Source organism: Medicago truncatula, chromosome 8 (assembly GCF_003473485.1).
Source record: "Medicago truncatula cultivar Jemalong A17 chromosome 8, MtrunA17r5.0-ANR, whole genome shotgun sequence".
Classification (NCBI taxonomy): domain Eukaryota; kingdom Viridiplantae; phylum Streptophyta; class Magnoliopsida; order Fabales; family Fabaceae; genus Medicago; species Medicago truncatula.
In genome coordinates this window covers 42,007,398-42,025,169 of record NC_053049.1, presented here as the reverse complement: position 1 = coordinate 42,025,169, position 17,772 = coordinate 42,007,398, and the positions used below count along the sequence as shown (strand labels likewise).

General features: G+C 30.0%; 2 protein-coding genes across 2 annotated transcripts; both read left to right on the top strand.

Moving 5' to 3' along the window:
* Positions 1-71: 71 nt before the first annotated feature.
* LOC25501920 (high affinity nitrate transporter 2.5) lies at positions 72-2,639 on the top strand. Its single transcript, XM_013591363.3, has 2 exons — positions 72-564; positions 1,323-2,639. The coding sequence occupies exons 1-2, from the start codon at positions 274-276 to the stop codon at positions 2,484-2,486; spliced, it is 1,455 nt and encodes a 484-aa protein (XP_013446817.1). The 5' UTR covers positions 72-273; the 3' UTR covers positions 2,487-2,639.
* A 1,232-nt stretch (positions 2,640-3,871) lies between these two features.
* LOC25501919 (uncharacterized) lies at positions 3,872-5,704 on the top strand. Its single transcript, XM_013591362.3, has one exon. The coding sequence runs from the start codon at positions 4,147-4,149 to the stop codon at positions 5,575-5,577; it is 1,431 nt and encodes a 476-aa protein (XP_013446816.1). The 5' UTR covers positions 3,872-4,146; the 3' UTR covers positions 5,578-5,704.
* Positions 5,705-17,772: the final 12,068 nt, after the last annotated feature.

Here is a 17,772-nt window from a genome sequence, read left to right as displayed (position 1 = left end):
ATATTTTGAGAAGGAGGGAGTACTTTCTCTACGAAAATATCTGATTTATAGTAGGCCAAAAGTCACAACTCTTGGAAATGTCCTGACTTTTGAGCCACATACAGTGTCTTAACAATCAATGCATCTTCTCTTCTCTCCAAAACTTTCTTCTACTCATGCCCATCCCCATACACATTCCAGTCAACCCCATCTCTCAGTCTCCTCCAAAGACCTAACAAATACCTTGAAACACAAAACAGAGTTATTCATCATCCATAGAAAACAAAGACAAAGATGATGAAACCAGAGACAGTAACATTGGTACTGGTAAATCTAGCAGGTATTATGGAGAGAGCTGATGAGTCATTGTTACCAGGAGTATACAAAGAGATTGGTGATGAACTCAACGCTGACCCAACTGCGTTAGGTTCTCTCACTCTTTTCCGATCCCTGGTTCAAGCATTCTGTTACCCTCTTGCTGCTTACCTTGCCACACGACACAATCGTGCACATGTCATTGCTCTTGGTGCTTTTCTTTGGGCTGCCGCTACATTCCTCGTTGCTGTCTCCTCCACCTTCTTGCAGGTTCTTACCTCTCTTTTCAATTTTTCATAGGCTTGTTTATTATGATTGTTTTGGTTATGGACATAGTGGGTTCAGTGCTTTTATAACTGATCATCTTTTTTGTCAAAAAGTTATCATAATCTATAGAACAAAGACAACTAGACTTTTTTTATATTATTTACTTTTTCTTTTTTCATTTCATAATGAAAAATTGATTCTTAAAACTTCACTTTTTTATTCTAGTACTTTTCTACAACTGTTTTGATAGTGAAAATTCATTGTCACTTAACAACTCATATTTATATTCCAAAAAAAAAAAAACAATTTTGATACAGTACACACTTAGATAGATTTAGTTATTGGTTTCAAGTCTTAATGATCTCTCTTAGACAAATCATTCGGTAGAACTTGAGTTCGATTCATGTGGAATAATTATTAGTCGGACTTTAGTTATTTCTTAGCCGAACTTCGGATTATTAGGTCGCCTTTCCATAGGAACCTTCGGGATAATATAAAAGAAAATTAGTTAATTTAATCCATAACATCTTAATAGTATGATAAATTAACGGATTTTATATACTTGAGAAATTATTTACTACATTTATAAAGAGTGATGCTTTTAGATACTAAATTGATGATTCCATCTAGCTCTAAAAGTGAAACATTTTGAAAAGGTAGTTAGATTTGCACTTTTTTGGATTCTAAAGACCCTAGCAGTAAAACTACACACATTAAGTGTTGAGAAGGTTGTAGTTACTATACTCTAACATGTACAATAGGTTGCAATTTCAAGAGCTTTCAATGGGATTGGACTAGCCATCGTTATTCCAGCAATCCAGTCCCTAATTGCCGACTCCACAATTGATAGCAACCGTGGTGTAGCTTTTGGGTGGCTTCATCTAACAGGAAACCTCGGAAGCATCATTGGTTCTCTCTTTGCAGTACTACTAGCCTCAACATCAATCTTTGGTATATCTGGTTGGAGAATAGCTTTTCACATTGTTGCATTGGTGAGTGTCATAGTTGGTATATTAGTACGCATCTTTGCTAATGATCCACACTTTCCAAAAGACAACAAAATTACTACATCATATCAAACTCCAAACAAGTCCTTTTATTCAGAAATGAAAGATCTAATAACAGAAGCAAAAACAGTCATAAAAGTTCCATCATTTCAGATAATTGTAGCTCAGGGAGTATTTGGATCGTTTCGAGGGTCAAGTTTATCATTTTTCACTCTTTGGTTAGAACTAATAGGCTTCTCACATGGTACAACAGCAATTATTTGGACAGTATTTATAATTTCTAATTCATTTGGTGGTCTATTTGGAGGATGGTTTGGGGATTTTTTATCTCAACGGTTACCAAACACCGGAAGAATAATGTTGGCACAAATAAGTGCGGGTTCAACCATTCCTTTAGCAGCAATTTTGTTGTTATTATTGCCTAATGATCCATCCACGCCCTTCGTACATGGTTTGGTTTTAGTCATTTTGGGATTAATTACTTTCTGGTGTGCACCAGCAACTAATGATCCAATATTTGCAGAAATAGTCCCTGAGAAATCGCGAGCGGCTATATATGCTTTGGATCGATCTTTTGAGAGTACATTGGCTTCTTTTGCTCCACCAATTGTTGGCGTTTTAGCTCAACATGTTTATGGTTATAAACCAATTCCAAAAGGATCTTCAAATTCTGTGAAGATCATTGAAACTGATAGAGAAAATGCGGCATCACTTGCTAAGGCACTTTATAGCACAATTGCAATTCCAATTGCAGTATGTGTCTTCATTTATTCATTTCTCTATTTCACATACCCGAGGGACAAGGAGCGAGCAAGAATGGTTGCATTAGTTGAATCAGAAATGGAACAACTAAAGGTGGAAGGAGAAGAATATTATGAAACTCATGATAATGATGAGAAAGTTTTGTTGTCCCGATAGTACATTAGTAAACTTTTATTTAATCATCTGTAAGATTTTCCTGGCTTTGATACCATGATAGCTAGTGTTTATGAATGAAAAGTAAAATCTGAATTCATAGACTGAATAATATAAACACTACAATATATACAAGATGTTTTCACTTTCATTATAGCTAAATATTATTGTCATCTTATTAATCAAGTGTATTTTTTTGTATTTGATAAGTTTTTATATTTTGAAAATATGTAAGGGTACGGTAAATAATTCAGTGATGATAAAAAAAATCTTTAAAATATGTAAATTAGAAGAACTTGAATTAATTTTGTATATAATTATGAGAGTTTTCTTGCTTGAGACATAAAATTATTTCTAAATTTAATAGAGATAGTAAAACAATAATTGGCCAATTTGTTTATCCAACTCAGCCTTTGTTTGTTTGTTTATAACCAAGTCAGCAATTTCAACTAGTATCAGTGTCTCTCACTCTCTCACCTTGAAACCATTTTTTCCATAGTTTTGTCACGGTGCATTCATTAGATCGCATCGGATTCCATTGCAATACGTCAAATATCAATCTAGACATTAATATTCACCGCATTATTTAAAGGGTCTTTTTAATGAGCAATGATACATCTCTAGGAAGGAAAAAAAAATCAAGAATTTTTTAAGAATAAATAACAATCAATCACAATGCATTATTTGTCACAATTTAAGGAGATGTGAGTGAAAAATAGTAAGTGAACAAATAAATCATGCAATCCTTTTTTTAATAAAAATAAATTACGCAATTAAAACTTGTCAACTGTGTTTTGATAAATTCTTGATACTATTTTTCTAGAGAAATAGCATTTTCCCTTGTATAAAATAAAATTTTTTGTTTTGAAAATATAAACTGTCATTTTTTATTAAGTAATAATTACATTACTTTTTAATAAAAATTTACTTTATTCGGTGCTTAACCAATGCTCCGGAGGCACCGGTTAATATTCTCCTTATTTAAAATCAGTTTGCACGCCTCGATTTATTTAAGGGTTAATTAAGTTTTAGTCCCTACAAAATAAAATTATACTTTTAGTCCCTGTGACATTTTTCTTAAGTATTTTAGATACCAAAACTATTGATGGAAACTTTTAACAGGGATTAAAAATACTGATAAAAAAGTTCATAGGAATTAAAAATTATAATTTTATTTTATAGGGACTAAATCACCATAAAGTTAATTAACCGTTTATTTAATTTCTTCATACGGCATGTGTGAAAAAGGCACACATAGTGAAGAAGTTTTAGTACATGATATGATATTATTAGAAAAGAATAGTAAGTAATACTTGGGGTCCCCAAAAGCTGATTGGGGTACAAGGGTCTCCGTAAACCATGTGATAAGGTCTCACTCCAATCATCTTCCATCCAGCTCTCCCTCATAACATTTTATTTTTTAATTTTATGTATTTACTCAAATGAATACTATATGGTTATATTGATATTCTTCTACCCATTTATGCAACCACATGCTCCTTGCTACGTTGGCAGCACACACTTCCGATCCACTCAAAGTTTGTTTCACTTCTTCTCTTAACCCATAAACAAAAATGTTAAAAATTGCATAGTATAAAAATCCTTCACTAATCACCCTCTCCCTTTCCCATATCTTCGGGAGCCTAGATCTTACCCAAAGCAAATGGCTCATCTAATGTACTTGCGTTATAGAAAGGTACTCCTACTCTCTCTTCTTTTATTTTTATTTCTTTTTGCTTCTCTTTGCTCTTGTTCTTGGTGGTCCGAACCTCAACTCCAGAGCAACACACACTTGTCTATCCATAGAAGAAGAATGCTAGAAGAAGAGGTTCAAAAAGAACACCAAAATGAGAAGAAAACCAACACCCAATCCACCAAACTAATCAAACCCAATAGTTCCACTTCCACCTCCAAAAACCAAACCAAAACCCTCAAATCTAGTAGTAACCTTAATTCCTCCAAAAACCAAACCAAAACCATCAAATCTAATAACCTTAATTCCTCCAAAAACCAAACCAAAATCATCAAATCTAGTAGTAACCTTAATTCTCCCAAAAACCAAACCAAAATCATAAAAACCAATAAAAATTCCACTAAAACCGTTAAATCCGGTAACCTTAATCACTCCAAAAATGCATCATCTAAACTCACACCATCCAACACTACCCTCAAGAAGCTGAATTCCACCACCACCACCACAAAGTTCAAGAAGCTAAACTCAACATCAACCAAAAACACATTAGATCTCGTGAAAGCAAGTAACAAAACTACAAAAGCCACCACCGACAAAAACCAAATAAAAACACAAACTCACGAGACAAACAAAAAACCAAAGAAACAAGCACCGCCTAGTCATACATTGGAAGAACAAGAAGAAGATGAAGATGATGATTTTGTTTCACTTTCAGAGTTCAAAGATCTACCAAACAGATTTCACCGCACACTACTTCCAGACCTAGAAAGAATCTCAACAACCTCAAAAGCTTACATCACAGAAGCCAACTACCAAATGACAAAAGGATTCAAACCCTACGTAGGCAAAAAATATGCACCAACCATAGCCACCTTAGTTTCTTCTATTTTCGTATTAATCCCTCTACTGTTAGTCTCTCTCCTATGCAACAAAATCAAAACATATTTCTCACTTCAAAAAATCTTAATCTTCATCCAAATTTACCTCTCACTCTACTTCACCACTCTCTGCATTTCAACGTTAATTACTGGAGTTGAACCATTGAAGTTTCTATTCACTACTTCACAATCCACGTATATATGCTTTCAAGTACTTCAAACTCTTGGTTACGTTTTTTATCTACTGTTACTTGTCATGTACCTTGTTCTTGTCTTTTCCACTGAATGTGGGCTTGGGTCGAAGTTTTTGAGCCTGGGTCAGATTTTCGTGGGTTTTTCAATTGGCCTTCATTACTACGTAACGGTGTTTCATAAGGTGGTGTTGCGGCAACCGCCGAAGAGTAATTGGAAAATTCACGGGATTTATGCCACATGTTTTCTGTTGATTTGTTTGTTTGCGGGGGCTGATAGAAGGAAAAAGGCTTACGTGGAAAATGATGGAGAAGAGGGCAAGAAGAATTGAAGTAAATGTAATTTTTAATTTTGTTTTTCTCTGTTATAATTTCATACTATTTTATTCAATCTTAAAAGCACCAGACTAAGCATGTCTATAAACATTAGTACTTCAATGCCTCCTGATTTGGCTCAAATGTTTTGCATTTTTTACTTTTGTTTTGAGTTGAGAATGGCAAGGATTCAAATAACTACTTATATCCATTAAAAGAAATAGACATATTGTTCCATTTTTAATGATATGTCATGTTATTATTGTCAAATACTATGTTGTTTTATGTTTGAGAATCATCGAGATTAACGGTGCTATATAAAAAGGAATAAACCGTTAATCTTTATGGGTCTCAATAACATATCTAATGATTTTAGATTTATGTAAAATTTACATGGGTGATCTAAATGATATAAACTTACAATATTTAACAGTTAAATTTAAAAAAATATATATATATGAATCTAGTAAAATGATATTGAGCAGTGTAACATTACTTTGATGTAATTTAACCCCTCCTTTAAATATATATTGACTAATCAACGAATACCAAGTTTACCAAATACATAAATAAAATGACCTAAAAAACTCAAAATACATAAATTTTATACAAATTACGATTGTCATTTGAGTTTTCATATTCTAAAAATGTTCAATAATTTTGCTAACATTATCAAATATATCTAATCAAACAATCATTAAGCCACTCATCTCACATATGATTGTGCAATTGATTCTTCACAAAATTCATGGCTGAGAAAAATTAAGAAAAAGAAATGGGGGTAGTGAAAAGTAGGAAACAAAAATGTTAAGTTTGTGATGACTGATCAAATATAAGTTAGTCGACTTAATAGTTGGGTATTATTTAAGCATTTAAAAATTAAAAAAAAATTGGGTTGAAAATTGTGTAGTTATAACTTTTACATATATTTTAAATTATTTTTTTAAATAATCCTTTTATGGATTCTTTAAACAATGTTATAAGAACACTAAAAAATACACGTCTTCTTGTAGGTGTTTGAGCATCCAGTACATTACTGGTGCTTCCGTCAATCCAAATAATTGTGATCATGCAAGTATGATTGAGTTGATTAATCACAAACAAATTTTCACTTAAAAACACTAAATGTTCCTAAAACCTAGTCAACTAGTAATGCTGAAATTGTTATAGATTATACATTTTCATCTTAATTCGAATTTGGAATGTGGCTAAGTATCAACACGTTTATTATAGTGACTGTTGTCCACCGACAGTTTCCCACCAACCACACTACAGTACCATGTGGACTGGGGAAAAGCAGTTCAAAATGTGTCTTCGACCTTTTTGTTTGGGATTATCGCAGCAACAGCTCCACCTGAACCCAGCTTCCTTTTGTTCTCCTTGCCCCAGTTCAGTACCATTGCTACAATTTAAACTCAAAAGAAACCCTCTTCCAAGCTTGAATCTAGTAATATTATTTTATTGTATTAAACTAATGTTTTATGTTTATATTTTTCTTCAAATAAGTCCTTTATTTCTCAAAATATATACATCCTTGACATTTTTTTACTACTTCCGTTGCAAAAACATTTAGATATATGGTATTCAAAGTGGTTATAGGTTGGGTTGCTGCTTCCCTTGGTTCAAAGTTATTCTATTAGCAATTAAAATCTTAGGAGGGTATATTGGATTAGGATTTTAAATGACAATTTTTGTTTAAAAAATTCTAGAGGATTTTAAAAGACTTTGGAGAATTTGGATGAACTAGTATAGTGACCCGTGCCAGCACGGGAAATAATTTTATTTTTTTTTATCATATGTATAGATTTTATATTATGTTATCTTAAAAGTTATAATTGTGGTTATAATTTAAATTCGATATGAAAAAAATATCATCTTAATTTTGTATATATTTTGAAATATCTAAACATTGTATATAACGATAAAAGTATTTGGATTATTATACTTGTACTAATTATTTGTTGTATAAGATGCACTCATTGTTAAACTTAGCATGTGTAATATTTTTGCAAAAAATACGCTGACTTAATGTATAATAATATGTTGACAAAATGTATTTTATTAATCATAAAAACTAAAAAAATATGTTTTTTTTTTTTTATATAATAGTCAGTGCCACATGCATACACGTAGTCGGTAAATGCAAACGTTTAATTTTTTACGGGTGTGTATAAATATAGTTTGGGCTACAAAAATGTCGATTGTTATTTGTTTTTAATTTTTACAAAACAAATGGTTTAATGTAAATATTGTATTTTAGGGTAACAACGATGTAAAAAAAAAAAAAAAGGTTCCGCAGATTGTTAAACCTGAAAAGTGCATGAATTAATAGTCAATGGCAGGGGGATCTGCTTATATAGAAATTGCATGTCTATAATGACCAGTACGCCTTACAAAGAAATTAAAAATAAAACGACTTCCAAACAATAGACAACTTTAGTTTTCGAAATTATAGCAATAACAATTCTAAAACATAACCAATGATCATACTTTTTTGAAAAATTTCACGATACACAACATTTGTGGTCTCCTTACAAACATTATTATCTTCATCCAGGATGACCAACTTCAGACCTTTTCTTGAAGTTACTCGAGAGACAGCGACATAAAGTTGTCCATGCGTGAACACAGGCTTAAGAAGATAAACCCCCACTTGAGATAAAGATTGACCCTCACTTTTATGTATTGTCATTGCAAAACAACACGTCAATGGAAATTGCCTGCGCCTGAATTTGAAGGATAGTCCTGGATCACTCGGAATAAGATTCATCCTGGGAATGAATACACTGGTACCTTCCCCTTTTCCTGTAATTACAGTATCAACTATCGTGCTCTTCCCTAGATGTGTAACTATCAGCCTCGTACCATTACATAGTCCATTAGCCTGATCGATGTTTCTCATCAGCATAACTGGACATCTCACCCTTAGTTTCAACCGGTGATTTGGAATTCTAGAGCTCTTAATACCATTAAAAAATTCTGTTAATGCATTTTAAGTGGAGTACGCAAAGAGAAGTGCAGTGGATACAACACTAACAAAACATATCTCAGTGGAGACATGTTTTTACTTTGAAGTTTTATGTTACCTCTTAATGCATTTTAAGTGCAGCTTTTCCTTTTAAAGTTGCATAATGACACATCATTTGTTCTGATTCTCATCGATGACAATTACAACATGTTATGGCCTTAAAAAAAAACATATCATTATGTCTTGAAATATGCCTATTTTCACTTCTGTCATTGTCATAAAAACTAAAAATGATAGTAAGAGAATATATGCAATGCAACAGAAAAAATGATATTAAAGTTACGACTCAATTCTTAATCGAAAAAAGTTTCTTTCAGCTTAACTCAAACTAAAAAAAATAAGCTTATTTCTAAAGGATTTCCCAAGACATTATTTATTTAACGCGAAAATAAATAGATATAGGAACTGCTACAAAATGATGTCATGAATGCTCACTAATATAGATAACGTGACAAATTAATCAATTAAAGAACAGATAATGTGAACAAATTAATCAAGATATACATAGTGGAAAGCTATATATGACATTTTTATGGCGTCGACAGTAGGTTTTAGATTAACCTTATGCTGTTTGTTTTATCTGTGGGTGTGTTGGTGTCAGTTTTGCGCTGCTATTACGTGATGTAGCCGCTGGCTAGGAGGCTTTTGTGTGTGCATAATTGCTGATGCGTACGCTTGGCTTTTCTATTTTTTAGTTGCAGGTATTTCGGCCTATTGTAGTGCAACTGTGATTTTTTATAGGATCTTTGTGGGCATTAGGTTGTGAGACAGGGGTACTCTCGTGTAGGCAGCACCACGGTTTGTCGTGGTACTTTGTTGGGTTTGGTCTTTGATTAAGGCAACCTCGTGTACACCTCGGCCTCATGATTTTTTGGGTGAAGGCATGTTGCCTTTGTTGGTTCTTGTATTCATCCTCTGTTCATTTCCGCAAGTGCTTGGCGTTTCCTACGCCCTCTCGATGAAGAATAATATTTACCGTCTAAAAAAAAATAGTGAAAAGCTCTCTGGTGTGTCTACTTTGTTAGGTAGCCTTGAATTTATATCTGTTTTACTTAAGCTATTGTTTTCTTATGTGCATCCACTCGTATTTAAATTCTTTCTTTCTATTCTATATATTGTTGTATAAACATGTTCTCACAAAATAAAAAATATTCAATAGTGTATTTTTTTATTTTTTTTTGAAAGAATATTGTATTTGTTTATTATCATTACTTAAATAGATAAATATATTTATTGAGATAGACATACAATACTTTGAGCACGACTATGTTAACCATTTTTCTAAACTGTGCCTTTTTAGCCAAAGAATAAAAAAATGCAAAAATTAGATCGTAAACAAAACGAAAATGGTGCATAGATTTCGTAATAAGTACAATAAACATTACTCGGAATATTCAGACGCTTCCTACGTTCAATAAGATACCATCGGCCAGTAACTGCCATGTCGCATCCCATACTATATCAGGGCTCGTCATTGTGCTAGTGGTTAAGAGATGCACAAACAACCAACGTAATTGATTGCCCGAACCTAACTCACCATTTTCCGTGATACCATCTATAAACTCTCTGTCATCATCAAGTAATCCCAAAGCAGAGCATGCTTCCTGGAACGTGTCATAGGTATGTCCATTAACTGTTTTTATATATTAATCCCAAAGTAGAGCATGCTTAGTTACAAATAATATATTTATATTAATGTAATACATTTGCAAATGTTTGGGCTAGTGGTAAAAAGATAGATCTTGGACATTAAAGACAAATCAATAAATTATATCAACCTGTGATAAAATAAAATGGACTGGTTTTCCCTTTTTATTTTAATAGTACTTATTATTTTAATCTATTAATGTCTAATTATAGTTATAAAAAAATTGAATTTTTTATTTATTACTATAATTATTAATCTTTGACGGTAAAGAGAATGTCCTCATTAAAATTAAATTTTTTGTTATATATTATAATGAGATGACTTATTTTGAAAACTTCATTACTCATTAAGGAGAGTACGCATTAAAACTAATATTTTATTGAAAAAATTTCAATTTGATAACTTATTTAGAAAGTTTGTATTACAATAATATCATTTAAATTGCTTCTCATTCTCTTAAATATTTGTCTTCCTTTGCAAGTTTCTTTTATGAAATAAATATTATATAATTATAGTATTTTCTTTAGGAATATAATTATAATATTTAAAATCTTAACAAAATTATTTTAACCATGCAGTAGATTTAAAATGATTTAAATTTAAAAAAAAATCAAAGTATTTCCATTTATACTTGTTCAACAGATAAAAAATATTAAAGTAGATGAATGTTATTTCAATTTATTTATAAAAAATCCATGAATAAAAACTGAAGAAGGAAACAGAAACTGTAACATTGGAAATGGAAACAGAAACAATGCAGCAAGAATCTATGAATACAGATACTCCACTGCAGATTACCCTTGAGGCCGCAGAGGGAGCAGCAAGGCTCGGTGCAACAACATCTCCCGTCCAGGGGGATGTTTCCATTAATCATTCAGAGGATATATCATCATCAATTCCGACATCAGTGGTAATTGATACTTCTCATACTCCTGTTATTATTAATAATACATTCACGGAACTTGAGAATGTATCTGATGAAATTGTTAGATATGATGTAGAAGAAAACCATGAACATATTTTATCTCCCGTCCGTGAGAAAGCCTTAGATGTCAATAGCATTGTGGCTTCGGAGGGTGCTCCAATACATCCGGTTCTAGAGAAGGATTTAAATTTTATGCAAGATTGGTTAGCGAAGGCTGCTGTTAATAATGAGGTACTATTTAATGCGGTAATTTCAAAGTCATAGAAAAAAAAAAAGAATGTGCAAAAGGTTGCATACAAAACCCGCTCTCAGGGTCTCCGCCCACCGTTTAAATGAATATTATTTATTGGAATATCAGGGGGACTCCTCTAGTGCGGTTTGTTCTCATATCTTTCGGGAAGGGAATTAGTGTGCAGATGGCCTAGCAGCCTTGGGGCATGATATGCAAGACACTTTGTGGTTCACTCTGTTGCCTCCCTCTTTAGGGGCGGATTTTTCTAGGGACAGAAATGAGATGCCGAACTATAGATCTTTTTATCTACTTATGTTTCTAGTTTTCTGTAAATATTTATTTTTCTTTAGAGGGTATTGGCTTAGTCCCCCCTCATTGTAATTCTTTTTCCTTTTTTTAATAAAATATACGTATTGGAAAGGCGGTAGAGGATGGGGGTGTCTATTGGGTGCCAACCTAGTTGGGATGCTTCAGACTCTCCCGAATGCCCAACCTTTCTCTTGGCCTTATAAAAAAAAATTATTTATAAAAAATAAGATTAAAACAATTATATCTATAAAAAAAATTAAATTTTCATTTTTAATTATAATTATTAAATTTTTGTGTTTGGTCCAATTAATGCATACATAATAAGCAAATAAAAAACCTTAGAATAGTAAAATTATTTTAATGCATACATCATGACCAAATACAAAAAGTATCATAAAAAAATAACCGTACAAATGTCAAATACATGAGAATGCTTGGTTTGGTCCATGGTGTCGTGTGTCAAGAGTAGGCTTTGAAGAACTTTGTTTTCATATATAATATAGACAATAGAGGTCTATGTCTTTTTGTTGTTGGTCATAATCATCTAAAAGTTCGTTTTAAAAAAATATCATCTTGTATTTTATATATTAAAATTAAAATATTAACAGTGTCTGAAAGTATATGTATCACTTCAAGCGCATTAAAAGTTTTGGTCAATGATAATGTCTGTTTTTTTTATTTTTTTGATAAATGGTCATTGATAATGTCTATTGAATGGTGAATATTTACTCATTAATCATTTCCTTGGAAAATTATTACCTTTAAAAGTTGTGGTTAACAATAATGCAATAATTGTGCTTTATTTTTGAAGGAATTGTGCTTTAACTTAAGATGCAAAGTTAAATGGCTATATTTTTATTGCTAAATGGATAGCACTACCATGAGAGAAAAATGAGCATTTAATGTGTACCATATATTCGAAATGAACTATCAATATCATTGTGAATAAAACGGTTCGACATAAATAGATAGCACATTTTAATTCAACATAAACGGTTCAATAACTTCTTTTTTAGAAAAAAAAAAAAGATACGGTTCAATAACTTTTTTTTTCTCGAATGAAAGTATTTTAGATTGTTTTATTTTAATGCTTGTATTTTACTCCTATCAATGAAGATCATTACAAATGGATCGGACAAAGTCATATGAATTCAAAAAAAAAAAACTAATCTTGGTAATTTTGATTATAGATGGAACAATTTTCAATTTTAACGTTACTAAAAAATTCAAAAATTAAAAATCAAAATTGCAAGACAATCTTTTGATTCATTAAAACCATTTCTAAAGATTAAGAAAATTGGTCTATGTTCATATCCCACACAAAGTCATAGGGTGAAGGATTTGAACCACAATGTTCATTGTCTCTTAAGAAGATCTATAATTGTATTTTGGTGCTCATTAATTTCATTGAATAACAAATTACAAAGAAGCAAATAACAAATTTCTATAATATTCAATAAGATTTTATCAATTTTAGAATATTTTTAAAAAAATCATAATAAATATATGACAGTTTTTACAATATTTTTTCATAGATGCACATCAAATTGAAAGTACAACATATTCAATAATCTATAGAAATACTACTATTTGGAATGTAAAATATCATTTACAACACAAATTGTAACTCTAAAGCTAATTAGATGAATAATTGTACAAAAGAATAATCATTGCTTAAAAAACTCATAAAATACATTCATTCTAATCAAAGTGCATAATCCAATTTCTTCAAAGTTCACACCATCTGCTGATTCTTTCATCATCTTCGTCGTTTGAGATGTACTTCTACAACTAAATAAAAGGTGAATAAAGATCAAGATGAATTGACAAAGAAAATATTAGAAATAGAACCGGTCTTAAGAATTAGATCTAAGAAAAAAAATGAGAATAAGAAGTAAAAATGAATAAATTAAAAGAATGATCTCGAGAAAATTATCAAAATTTCAGCATCAAGCTCAAAATTGAGTGAAAATTTAAAACCAAAAAGCACAACTTATAACAATGATATTATGAGTTATAACTCAAAATGATGTGAAAAATGTGAGCCTCAAACACAATATTTATAACCAATATGTATAAAGCAATCACAAAAAATTTCCCATGTAGTAATTGAAAATAAATTGGTACATTAATTATCAACAATTAGTATGATTAAAATTATAAAAAAAAAAGTAGTCATGATTTTTTTTAGGGGAAACAAATACTCATGATGTACATTTCTATTTAATTTTTTTTATTTAAATGTGTAAAAAAAATTGTAAATGTGTTCAAAAACCAAATGTATAATTCTTTTTATATAAAATGTATTTAAACACATTTTTTTAAATATGTATTTACACACGAAAAAATATGTAAATAAATCAACCTTTGACTCGACAATTGATACTCCAAATTTTATGATGTGAATGGGAGATATCGAAAACGAATTCAATCGGTTTCATTTTTATAGATACAAAAATAAATGATCTAATATAATCGCGGAGAAAATAATATAAAAAAAAGACATAAAAAAAAAGAGGTAAACAAAAAAATTGGAGTCAAACAACCTTATTGTCCATTAGAATAATTTCATGATGTAAATAAGCCAAATATGTATTTCGGTACTATATATATATATTTTTTTTTTAAAATTTCAGTTACCATCTAAATGTCAATTTTGGTTCCAAAAACTTTTTTTTTCCGGTCAAATAAAAAAGTCACACATCATAAGTGAATAATATCTTTTCCAATCAGTCATGATATTATTTGACCATAATTTAAGCAATCAACCATTATAAATCATCTATGATATTTATTTGCATGATTGTTATTTTTTCTGCCCTTTTTTTTCGGTTACATAAAACTAAATGGATCCAAATTCGTTTTTCTTTTTTCTTTGAGAGGAAGGTTTTTCCTTATTATTAAGGAAAATCGAATCATATTGTGTTTAATTGTTTTAATGCCACTTTGAATAAAATATCTTTGATATAATTACAATCAAATCAATTGTTTCACATCATTTATAAAAAAAAAAAAAAAAAAATTGTCCAACATCATGATTATTATTATTATGAAAATAAAAATTAAGAAATGTATAACATTATTTTTGTTTTTGTTTTGAATAAACACTATTATACAGTATTATTACTATACAATATACATTTGAAAATAGAAACAAAAGTATATTACCTTAAAAAAGAACATATTAATTCAAATTATATAAAAAATTAATGGTTATTACCAAATCTAAATAAAATTATTTTAAAAAGTTACACCCTTATCAAATCATATTTTTATTATTTGACATATATCAATTATTTATTCTCTTTTTCATTTAAATAATTATTCCATTACTTATTTTATTTATTTTAATCTCTGCATTCAAATATTTTAATTTAAATTATTTGTTTATTAAAAAAATTAAATTATTTGATTAAAATTTGTATTTTTTGGATTCGAAATTCGAAATGATTGATTTCTAAAATTTAATCTCAAATTTAGAAATTGAAATTGTAAAACTTCCTTTTATATATAAACACTAAATAAAAATTTGTGAGGATGAATGTGGTGAGAGTATTTTGTGAGGATGAATGTGGTGAGAGTATTTGTAAAAAACTTCCATTATATTATTGTGCCACATGTCAATACCATAAGAAGAGAAAAACATTTCTATATAGGGACATGAAATAGGTCCCAAATTTATATTATATAGATTTGATGATTTTAAAAGACTATTAAGGATTTCAATGGATTTAATTTATAAGATTTTAAAAGATTTGAAATGATTTTAAAGATTTCAAGAGATTTTATGAATTTTAAGAAACAATTGAAAAAAATATCATAACACATTCTCTTTCACAAAATCTCAATAAAGATTTTTTTATTTATTTTACATTATTTTTTACGGGAGAGCTAGAGAGAGAAGGAAGGAGAGAGAGAGAGAGAGAGAGAGAGAGAGAGAGAGGAGAGGAAAAGAGAGAGTAAGAGATAAGGGAATAGAGAGAGGGAGAGATACTAAAATCTTAAAAAAAAAAAAAAAAAATCCTAAGAAATCTCATGTTTTCGTCAAAGACTTTTTCATACCAAAATTTCACTAGAAAATTCCACAAAATCCATCAAAATATGATTTATTAAACAATCCTTCCAAATTTGAATGATTTTGAATACCACTAAAAAAAATTTAAGTGATTAAGAGTTTTGATTGAATACCACAATACTTTTTTTAAATGACAAAGAATCTTGATTGAATAACACAAGACTTTTTTTAAATTGTAAAGAGTCTTGATTGAATACCACAAGACTTTTTCCTTTTAAAATCTCTTAGATTCATGATCCAATACATCCCCAAAATTTCTTAGACAAAATAATTTACCATCGGGGAAGATATAGTTGGGGTTCATCATCACACTCATCCTCCCTAATTTAAGTTAGATGAAATTATTTCAAGAGGGGAAGGAATAAAAAGTTTAAAAGACAGTGGAGATATATTTTGAGTTCGATAAATCCTGATTCAAATTACTATAGAATTTTGGAGAGAACACATTCCCATAAGCAATTTTTTACATGCCATAATAAACACCAAATGGTGATTCAACTGAGCTCGCGTTTTACATGAATGGCAACTTTGTGTAATGTTGCAAAGATTAATAATCAAAGTGTGTTTTTAAAAAGATAATAAAGGAAATATTACGTCCATTTTATTTATTTTTGGTTAAGAATATTACGTCCATTTTTATCATAAGAAAAGAAAGGAAATTTATCCTGTGAGCTTAGCTCAGCTGGTAGGAATATTGCATTTTATATGTAGGGGCCGGGGTTCAAACCTCGGACACTCCACTTCTCCACAATTTAATTATGTGAGCTCTAGCCACTAGGCTATTTGACCAAAAAAAAGAAAGGAAATTTATGTGTATTGCGGCGGGTCATTTTGAATCCTTCGCTTTTGGGTTGTGCATTTTAAGTCCCCTGAGTTGCAGTGAGGCCCCTCAGATTTCTCAAAATATATATTTTGATGGTGGTTTTTTTTTTTTATACTTTTTTGCTTAATGGAGGATAGTTTCGATAGTGTATTTTGTTTGTTTTGAGAAGGAGTATGAATAGGTCAGATCGATTTACATGGGTCTATGACATAGTCTATGTTAAGTCTAGGTTAGATCAAGAGAAATGATATTTGAACAACTTTTGTGACAATTTTCTCTCTCATACTCTCATTATCATTTTACTTTCTCTCTTTATTGCTTTGATTTTTGTGCCACTATCTAAATTTCTTTGTATAATTTAGTTGTCCAAAAGGTTGTCGCAAGAAATGGTTGTTCACATAACATTGCTCGTTAGATCAAACTGTTTTATAAAGAAAGAATGTAAAGTCTATTTAGTTAAAGATGTGAGATTATAGATCGTAAAAATAAAAAAATAAAAAAGTCTTTTTGGTCTACTTAGTCAGTCTATTAATATTATTTTATTAAATTTTGTGCTTTAAATTATATTGTAAATTTGTTAACTTTTTGAGTGATATAAGTTTATTAGTCTAAATTAAATTGTATATTTAAATGTACCTATTAGAATATAAAACATAAGTATCCCTAACTAATATACAATATATTAATAATTTATACAATGAATATTTTATATTCTAATAGTACCGTTATAAACCATAAATGAAATATGAAATTATATATAATCAATTTTTTTAAAATATCATGTTAAATATCAAAAGTGAGTTTAATCTCTTTATTTTATTAATTCGTTAGCTTTTTAAAAATAGATAGAATTATTTATTTAAACATGTGCATGTGAAATAGACTTTCAAATATGATAAGGAGTCATATATGACTATGATATACCATATTCACAAGTCTATGTGAGCAATATGTCAAGCTTAGCCTCTCTTTGGATTAGCGGTGGAGGCAAGATTTTCATGTCCTGAGGGAGGATTCAATGTTGTATTATGAAGTTAGTATTTATGGCTTCATTGCAAACGTGATTTTCTGTCGGAGTTTTAAAAATCTTAACTTCTCTTCAAACACATACTTAGTGTATTTGGTTCCATTTTTAGAGATGTTATAATTGATTCATGTTGACATGTTTGGTT